Below are 10,000 nucleotides of genomic sequence, written 5' to 3'. Positions count from 1 at the left end.
GTTGTTAGCTTAGCTTCACCGCGACGGCAAAAGTGAAAAGCGCTTTCTAAACACGCGATGAATCATTCAAACAACTTTAATATGTGTTATTTACAGCTATTACAGTCACATTAGTTTTGTAATTATGCTTTATCATGTGGCTCTTCACCTGCTTCAGATGATTTTTGGCAGTAAAACATTAGCATATTTGCACACACGTCTTTGACTGTGAAGTTTTGATAATGCGTCGTCATAACGCTGGATATTGTCTTGATATTGAATACAAAATGGCTCATAATGACACATCCTGGCACTGAATTGGCGGCAGTAGCTCAGATCACGCGCTCGCCGTCCTTCGCTTCGCGGCCCGAGTTTGCCGCTTCAACCCGCGCAATGACTGTGTCCGCTTCGTGGATCGTCGCTGCGTCTAAATGCGTCCGTTTGCCGTTTAAATTCATCGTGCGCGTTACATTTCCGAGAGCAAAGTGTCGAGAAAGAAAAGCCCCGCAGTCCCTGTTTTCTTGTACCGCGGCGAAAACCCTTTGCACGTGCGTTTGATGATTACCAGCCGGGGTCCCCCTTCCTCCCCCCCAACAGCCTCCTTTACTAGTATATTGAGGGCGAGAGGGCGGGAGGGCGAGAGGGCGAGAGGGCGGGAGGGAAACAGGTAAATAAACAAACAATCAGCTGTAGGGTTGCACTGGCCGCGTTCCGCTCCGCATGTTGTACCTCATCGGGAGCCTTATAAATCACGGGGTCCCTCCAGGAGACGTGGGCGGGTGGGTGACAAGGGGGGGTGTTCGCAGGGGGACTCCGCGCACACACACAACACGCAAGGCTGCCGCGCTCATTAGGGCCCGATCACGCCCTCGGGTGCTCCGTGCGTGCGGGTGGGTGGGTGGGCGAGCGTTTGGGGGGCTCCTCGGTGACTGTTCCCAGCACCGGTACGTTGGCACGCCACTCCTCGTTCTGTCAGCCGGACCACCCCGACACCCAAGGGCCACCGACCGACACGGCGGCTCGTTTTAAAGGTAGAGGAGGACTCACTTTCAAACCGTCAGTAAGTTAGGTTCACGCCGTGTCCAGGATTAGATTGTGAAACGTTATGAAATATGAAATACCGACGCAGGGGACTGTGAGCGGAACTGTGTAACACGCGGTTCCGTGTTGTTTAATCTGCTTCACATCGTGGCCCCACTGACTGCAACAATTCATTGACAAGCTGTTTGCTGTCCATTTACTGTCAAGGTTTTTGTTTTACTCAAAATATTGCACCAAATCGTAGCAAAAATAGTGAACACACAAACCATAATTATTTTCCGGATTATAAATCGCGCCTTTTTTCATAGTTTGGGCCGGTGTGCGACTTATACTCCAGAGTGATTTATATGGGATATTATTCGGTATTTTCACAATGACAACCACAAGAGGGCGCTCTAGGCTCTAAGCGACGCAGAAGAAGAATCTGCTCTTCCTCTTCCTCTGGAGTTTGTGGAGTTGTTTAGAAGTGACACAGAGGAAGAATTCAATGGATTTAGTGATTTGGGGTAAAACTGATGCTTTGCTAAACTTGTAAGCATGTTAGCACGTTAGCATGTTCTTTATGCTATAGTTCTCTGAATAACTGTTCATATGTTACGTTAACATACCAGACACTTACCACAGTTCTGTCTGTGCCTCATGTAGCTGAAGGTGTTAGCGTTAGCATACGTCATGTCGCTGAAGGTGTTAGCGTTAGCATACGTCATGTAGCTGAAGGTGTTAGCGTTAGCATACATGTGATTGATCTGATTTCCTTTTGATTCTTCAAAAATGTGAAGGTTCGATGTGGAAAATGTTGAACAAGAGCAAACTACCGTCGCAAAGACAAACATAAAAGACAAAAAGTTAAAGATTAAAAGTGTTATTTTAACTTTCATTACACTTTGCCTTCCAAATGCAACAATTCCTCTAAAACAGATTCACACATGGACCTAATTTATAATCTTGGAGTGACCTGACCCAACGTCTAGTCCAAAAAAGAAAGTAAAACCGACCATGAACTACATCATATACCAATTTTTGATTCGATTTGTTATGATTTTACTTGATGATGTTTTCAACCAAAAACATGTGCCATTATTTAAAAAAAAAGGTTGAAAAACTGCTCTAAATATCCACTGATTCCTCTGTAATTGTTGCTTGTGATTATTCCCGTTACTTTGACTTGCTGTGGTCTTAAATTAATTAAACTACTGCACCTCATATACTCAACTTTTCCTGCTTGGGTCTTTCCGAGTTGAAATTACACACACGTTGCCGGTTCACGTCGCTCACAGTCAAACGCCTCATAAATGTAGCATCCATCAGTTAGCGGCGGGAACACCTCCGAACACACTTTCTGACAAATTATTTTTACCTAGCGAACATGCGGCCATTTTTATTTTAAAACGAGGCGCAGTTAGTCAAAATCACACCTCGGCCCAAAAGTAACACGGCATTGTTACCTCAGCTTTCGTTGCGCTCCCGCCCGAAAAGAAAAAAAAGCGCGTTAGTGTTAGCAGCTAGCTAGCGCCCTTTTCCCACACCTATGGCCAGAGCCGGCCACGTGTTTACTCACCAAACTTGGCACCTGCGCCTTCGCCCTCCTCGCACGAAAATAACAGGCACAGAAACCAGAATACGGTCGTTTGGCCCTTTACAAGCTCAGGGGCCACAAGACGTTTGGGGAAGAAAAGCAGAGGGGCCGCTTGCCAGTAAGAAGGGTCGTGAACTTTGCACATGTAGAAAAGTTAGCTTGTTGGTTGTTGTTGGGTTTTTTTTTTGTCTCTCCTTCATGAAAACCAGGACTGAACCAGAACTTAAAGGGGCATTGTGTAACTTTTCCACTTGCTTGTCTCTATGGGGACGTTAGTCGTGGCCTTGAATGTAAACACAGTATGACATTAAACGTAAAACATGCAAATTACAGGACTATTTTCAGCCTTAATAAAATGTGAGCAAAAACTGAATTATTTGTATGTATTAAGAATGATTCAAGCGTTGTAATTGCGTAATTAAGAAGTGAGGAATCATTTTCATCAACTGTTTCTTCATGATTAATCTTTCTTTGCGCTTTATTAAAGGCGTTGTTCCTGATTTTGTTGTGAAATGTGAAAAACAGAACGTTTTAAACTCTTCTCAGCTCCACATGTATCATTCACTGACCTAATGCCTCCCATCATCCTAAATGTTCACCACAATGAGTTAATGAGCACTTTTCTCTGAGCCCAGAATGAGTTTTGCTAAGCTAACAAACATTAGCATGCTAACCGTGCACTTCCTGCTTCTCAGCGAATAAAAGGCTGTATATTTAGATGCAGAGAAAGCGCCGCGGTCTCATTTTCATCCAAATAGATGCTTTTACAACATATCTGTGCTGGATTTTAAACCGATTTTACTTTATTACACGCAAATCAAGTATTACATTCATGAGGTCCTGAAAAGCTAATTAGGCTGTAGTTACCAAAATATAGCAATTTGATCAATCTGAATCATTCTTTTATGCATGTATTTTTTAAGAACATTAGACAGAGCAGAACAGCAGAGTGCAAAAAACTAAATAAGAATAAATTAAGAGTCTCATCTGCTAAAATCATCCATTTCCCCACAACCAGAAGCATATTCCAAACGGATCCATTCACTGCGTCCATGGCAGGAGTTCTGAGGCCTAAAGTACAGTGCCAATCATTCTTAATAAACTATTTGTTCATAGTGAGGTGAGTCTTTCTTCATGCATAATAAACATATGTTGTTATGAAGTGTTACCAGTGTTTCTATCGCTCAATAAAGTAACTTCGACCCTCTTACTGTGAGTGCGGCGAGCATCACTCCACAGAGCCGACCTGTAACGAGGCCCTGTGATATCACAAGCCCACCACACGACAGACGTAAGGGCGCGTTCAAGCTTGTACACACCAAACTGTGACGATCAAGAGACATCCAGCCGTATTATTATTATACAACAAAAAATTAATCGAATCCAGCTGTAAATCCAGCTGTATTTGATTCAACTTTTTTAGTACATTCATCGTTTCAAAATGGGACTAAAACCACTTCTAAACTGCTCTACAGCCCAACTAAACCAATATATTGATAAAGGATCTGAAAATGGTCTGAACTTTGTCTACACCAGGAAATAATGACCTAAACCTACATTATTATTATATATATATATATATATATATATATATATATATATATATATATATATATATATATATATATATATATTCTCTGCCATAACCTGGATCTGAAAACTACAAGTGCGTTCACACTTGTCCTTGTTGGAGCTCGGTTTGAGGTCAGTTTTTGTCCGGATCGGTTTGGTTGTGTTCTAGTCCTGGTTAAAGCCTGGTCTTGTCCAGGATTAGTTCCGAATTGAGGCTGCGTTCACACCTGTCGTTGTTTGGTTCTGAGTTGAGCAAATTTTCGCCCATTTTTGCCCAATTTTGCCCAATTTTACCCTGATGTGGGCTTGGTTTGGTCCTTATCTAGTCCTTGTCTTTGTCCTGATCTAGCCCAGGTTTATTATCGGGTTTAGTCCTGGTTTAGTCCTAGTTTAGTCCAAGATTAGTTCCGAATTGAGGCTGCGTTCACACCTGCCGCTGTTTGGTTCTGAATTGAGCCCATTTTCGCCTATTTTTACAAATTTTCGCCCTGATGTGGGCTTGATTTGCTCCTGTTCTAGTGCTTTGTCTTTGTCCTGATCCAGCTCAGGTCTATCATCAAGTTTAGTCCTGGTTTAGTCCTGGTTTAGTCCTGGTTTAGTCCCAATTTTGACGTGACGTTCTGCTCATCGAAACCAGTTCCACGCCACAACCCTTCACACTTTCCCAACCCCAAACAGACATTCTGGGACTCAAACTCTGTCGGGCCGTTACCCCCCGTTACCCCGGACCCAGACCTGCAGCGCGGGTGTAAAAACGTCAGCTCCAGGCTTGGTTCTCCTCCCTCACACCTCTCGCTCTCCTCGGGCAGACATTTCCAGGTGGCTGGGGGGGGGGGGGTCTGGAGGTCACAAATGGGACCATAGAGCTCTGATTGGTGCGAGTAATTAGAGGACTTTTGCCCGTCCCGGGAGAATTGGGAGCAGATCAGTGTCGGCGTGCAGGGGAGGCTGAAATCGGAAGCCCAACGTTAGCTGAGCAGACAGGGTTTGTTTGTGTGGAAGTCCTGCTAACGCACTACTGAGCGGTTCCTCGAAGGGTTTGGGGATCGCGTTGTGAAATTCCTTATGAAACGCAGGAGAATCTATCGGTATTTTTTGTCATTTTTGCAATTTTATACCGTCGAGTTTTGCGTGCACACCACAAATCTGATCATGATCTGATTTCTGGAGGTGTTGGATTATGGGAATGAGGTGTACATTGTTTCTGTGCAGGTTTTGACAAGGAAAATGATGCACAAAAAGGACAAAATAATGTGGCAAAGACAAAAAGGGAAGAGAGAATGTTAAAGTTATTCATATCATCTCATAGTATTTTGTCTTTCAAATACAAAAATACACTGTTTGATTGCAACATGCGCCAAAAAGTTATTTTCTTATTAGCTGATGGAGAATAAAGAAAATGTCTCACTTTGGTGTTTTCAATGTTTTTCTCATTTTGCTGAGAAATTCACCTGCATTTAACATGGAATATTTGATGAAACGATCGATTTGTCAAACATTTCTAATAGAATATTTACTTTAGCAACTTGTGATGATGAAAATACTTCACTTTCCCTCCTCCTCCTCCTTCTCTTCCTCGCTCATCCCTCTGTTCTACCTCTTCCTCTGTGAATCCCGGTAACATAAAACTGCTGGTCCGAGTCTCGGGAGGGTCAGGGGTCACGCAGGGTCTTCAAATGTGGCAAAAGAAAGTCTAAAGGCCGGTCTGAGAAGTTATCCAACCCACCTCTATCCAATTTCTCCTGTTTACTCCAGCCCACGAACTGAAAACAGGGAAAATACCAAAAACCTCATTTAATAATATTGTTTAAAGGAGACACATTTCAACAGATCGTTTTTCTAGCTGTCCAGTCATGATAATACACAGAATAAACACAATAACACATCTGATATGTTAAGCCTCTTTTTGATTGATTGATCACTTGATTGATCACCCACTGCTCTTTACTTTGGCCTGGAAGGGCACAATTTGCCCCATGGGTTTCAGCTTCGTGGTTTCTGCAGTATTTGTTTTAAATTGTTAATCACTTTGACAACGGCAGTAATTTGGCCTCATTCTGAAAGCCTTGGACGGACGATGGAAGGTTCCGCAGTGTGGCATTAAAACTGATCAGATTTTGACATGCCTAGACACTCAATCTACTCTTTTTTTCATAGAAACATTCCCGGAAAAAAAAAATAGTTTTACTCTTCCTTGAGTCATTTCTTGGAGCTCTACTTCTATTTGAGTCATATTATTTGACACTTACTTGAGCACAATATGTTACTGTGTACATGCTTGGCCGTGCATAACAGCGGGATTATGTTTTTTGTGGTTTAAAACCTCCTCTCCCCGTGCGACAGGTGGTGGACGACATGGGCACGATTCGCTTCTCCCTGGACAGCTCTGGACCGCACCACTCGTCCTCGTCCTCCAACATGAGCTGGCTCCGGTACATCCGCTCCGCCCCCTCCTTCCAGCAGCAGAACATGGTGGCCTGTCACCTCACCGGGGACCAGGTGAGTGCAGAGGGGCCCCGCGGTCTGGGTGTGGGTGGGTGTGTGAAGATGTGAGGTAAAAATGATTACGTATGTTGAAAAAAGGAGGCAAGGAAAAGGTTTTCAAATCAAATCAAATCAATTTATTTTTGTAAGGCCCAAAATCACAACAACAGTTGCCTCTGAGGGCCACAGGGAGAAATGAATCAACAATGTCTGTGGTGGCGATGAAGTCAGACAATGTCTGTGGTGGCGAGGGACGATGTCCCAGGGTCCTCTGTCCTTAGACTCTCCTTTTTGTTTTGGATTAAATGTGGTGGAAGTCGTCATGTTGCTTTACATACAGTGATCGTAACGTTCGGACTTTTGTGATGACGAGTAATGACTCTCTCCTGTAAACACCTCCAAAATGTGAAAGAGAAGATGCAATAACAAATATAAAAGTCTACAACTCTGCTAAATATTGTACTTAGCAACAGTTCCACTCACATTTATCACTGACACAGACTTGAACTCATGACTTTTCTCTCCTTAAATGAGACGTTTCTGAGTCTGTGTGTTGAAGAAATCTATTGTTGTGTTGAGTTGTAGTGTCCTTTATCTCCCCCTGTCGTTAGCAAACAGGCTAGCTAAGCTCTGAGCACAGATTCAGCTTCCATTTCGCGGTATAAAGTTAATTTGAGCGGGGCAAAAGCAACACTATAAGCAAAAAGGCAAAGTTGTGTCAGTCGTGCTACTCTTAATTCGGACAAAATGTTGAGGAGGTTGTTTTTTTTTGCTGAAAACGATGTCAGTGCTCTGAACTTTGTAATAACTACACCTTAATTAGAGCATCAATAAAGACCCCAACACGCTAATATAAGCACGCAGTTGGAATGAGCGCAATTTTTAGCAGAACAAACCAGTGAAGGGACTTTAGACGTCGATCCCTGTTGTTTTTAATACTATTTGCTGCATTCATTTTGCAACTAACATATTATACTAACATGTATTCAGTGTTCTAGCAATACATTATCTATCCATACAGTAAGTCTGGTGTTTATTTATGCCCTCAAGAGGAGCAGAAAGGACAAGATTGAATGTGAATGAAGCTAAAAACAAACTACAGGTGTGTTTGTGACGAGGGAACAATGATATAACAGAGACAAAAACTCCAACATAGTCGTATTTTGCATGGTATACTGTACATCCTTTAAAGTGAGTATGACGGCTTTCCATAACTTTAGAATTTTGACTTAATTTGGCGTATTTATACCTGTTGTAAATATGTATATTTTTTGCATCAATCAAGTAGCTTTTGTGGAGAAAAAGTTGAAAAATCTGTAGAAAATAACAGGAAGTGACATCACACCAGGGACAATCGTTTTAGTTTATGGTAGAATTTACTCAAAGGAAACAACTTTTTTGACTCTCTTAACGTTTTAATTCAACTAAATAAAGATGCTCTCAAATATGTATATATTTATTTATATTTTTTTTAATTCTGGGATGAAATTTGTTTAATTTTTAGCTAAATTTAAAATATATTTATTACAACTGCATTGAGTAGTCCAGCTTATCACTTCGAAGCCTCTTTCACTTGGACAAATGCACCGGAATCCTGGAATTACTGTTATTGGCATTTCTTTACCATTATTCAAACATTATTTATTCATTCATTCATTATTACACAGTCCAGCTCCGCATTGTGTGCAGAGGAAGACGGGATGGAGGCTGGAGTGGCATCGATGTGTGTGTGTGTGTGTGTGTGTGTGTGTGTGTGTGTGAGTGTGTGAGAGTGTGAGTGTGTGTGTGTGTGTGTGTGTGTGAGTGTGTGAGTGTGTGAGAGTGTGTGTGTGTGTGTGTGAGTGTGTGTGTGTGTGTGTGTGTGTGTGTGTGAGAGTGTGAGTGTGTGTGTGTGTGAGTGTGTGAGTGTGTGAGTGTGTCTGTGTGTGAGTGTGTGTGTGTCAGTGTGTGTGAGTGTGTGAGTGTGTGTGTGTGTGAGTGTGTGTGTGTGTGTGTGTGAGTGTGTGTGTGTGTGTGTGTGTGAGTGTGTGTGTGTGTGTGTGTGTGTGTGTGTGTGTGAGAGTGTGAGTGTGTGTGTGTGTGAGTGTGTGAGTGTGTGAGAGTGTGTGTGTGTGCGCGTGCGTGTGTTTGTTTTCGCGGCGGGGAAATGCGCGCCCGCTAATGCCCCCCGAACGGCCGGTCGCATTGTTGCGTGGGGCTGGGCGCGGTGCCAGTGCTGTTAGGAAATGACCCAAGTTAAAGAGGCTGCTGAAGAATGGCCCCACACTCCACGCTCCCACAATAACCATTATCCCGTCCAAACAACCCCTACTTTCGGCCCTCTTAAGCCGGCCGATCAAATCAGAGTTCATGCGGCTTGGACGGAGACAAAACTAAAAAAACAGAGGGAATAAACCATTTGGAAAGGTGCCCAGTTCCTGCCAATGAAATAAAATAGTGCTTTACCAGGCACTATGCCCCGTCTGCTTTTAAACTTTTGAAATGGTGTAGATTTTTAAATGTATTAAAGATATTAAGGTGAGAAACTACAGGCAAGACCCACCTGTTTGTCAGTTTTGGTCTCTCAGCAGATCTAAGCTTTCACCTGGAAGCAACAAAACTGCCCAATCTGCGTTTGTCTCCCATCGAGACAGATCGGGCCTTTAAGCAGCACTATACCAGACTTTACTCTCTCGTACAGAAGGATTTGTCCTTTTAAGTTCAAGCCTGATTTAGGACGATTTTAACTCCAAAAACTGAGGAGAATTTAGATTTCCGACCTCTTAACACCATCTTAACTTCATCTGTGACAAATCTAGAAAAAATCGGATATTTACAGGTATTTCACTTTCTAAACAACGAAGCAATTGATCGGAAGAATAATCGCTGGACTAATCGACAAGCAAAATGATGTTGTTGTTGTTTGTTTTAAAAAACATAGATTTATTTATTCAGAATTTTCCAAAAATTTCAATTTTGTTTCAAATTCACTGAGACCAAACCCAAAGCCGTTCATCGCTCATGGGAGTTTTGTCTTGTGTTTTCAATGGAGAAGACGCCAAAAGTACAACCTTTTGTCAGCGCCGTGTTTGACCCAAAATGGCCAACTTCCTGTTTGACTCAGGGGGGGTCATAATATCATTTTTTACATGTCGTCACGTGAACTATTTTTTGGAGTGAGCGTCACATTTTTACTGCTACTTTCTTTGGCGTCGGGCCCCCATAGGCCCCATATGCCCCATAGGCCCAATGTTCATCTATATTTGAGGTGGCGCGACTGAGACGTCTTAATATATTGTTAGCCGGGTCTTCACTCAAAATTAGAATTCACTGAGTCCAAAATAAATCAATAAATTCTGTTAAATTTGA

At 42.6% G+C, this 10,000-nt stretch overlaps 1 protein-coding gene across 7 annotated transcripts in view; it reads left to right on the top strand.

Annotated features, from left to right (window-relative positions):
- prdm16 (PR domain containing 16) overlaps positions 1–10,000 on the top strand; it is a 378,806-nt gene that overhangs the window by 329,835 nt on the left and 38,971 nt on the right. For all 7 annotated transcript variants that reach the window (XM_072448679.1, XM_072448686.1, XM_072448682.1 and 4 more), the window contains exon 4: positions 6,512–6,667. In XM_072448679.1, coding sequence (XP_072304780.1) covers positions 6,512–6,667 — 156 coding nt within the window. The remainder of the gene's footprint in view (positions 1–6,511; positions 6,668–10,000) is intronic.

The sequence above is a fragment of the Eucyclogobius newberryi genome, unplaced genomic scaffold (genome assembly GCF_026437365.1).
Source record: "Eucyclogobius newberryi isolate DKJ021-1_F unplaced genomic scaffold, fEucNew1.0.hap1 SCAF_17, whole genome shotgun sequence".
Taxonomy (NCBI): domain Eukaryota; kingdom Metazoa; phylum Chordata; class Actinopteri; order Gobiiformes; family Gobiidae; genus Eucyclogobius; species Eucyclogobius newberryi.
The sequence above is the reverse complement of the archived record's forward strand: the minus strand, read 5'-3'. Positions and strand labels throughout refer to the sequence as shown.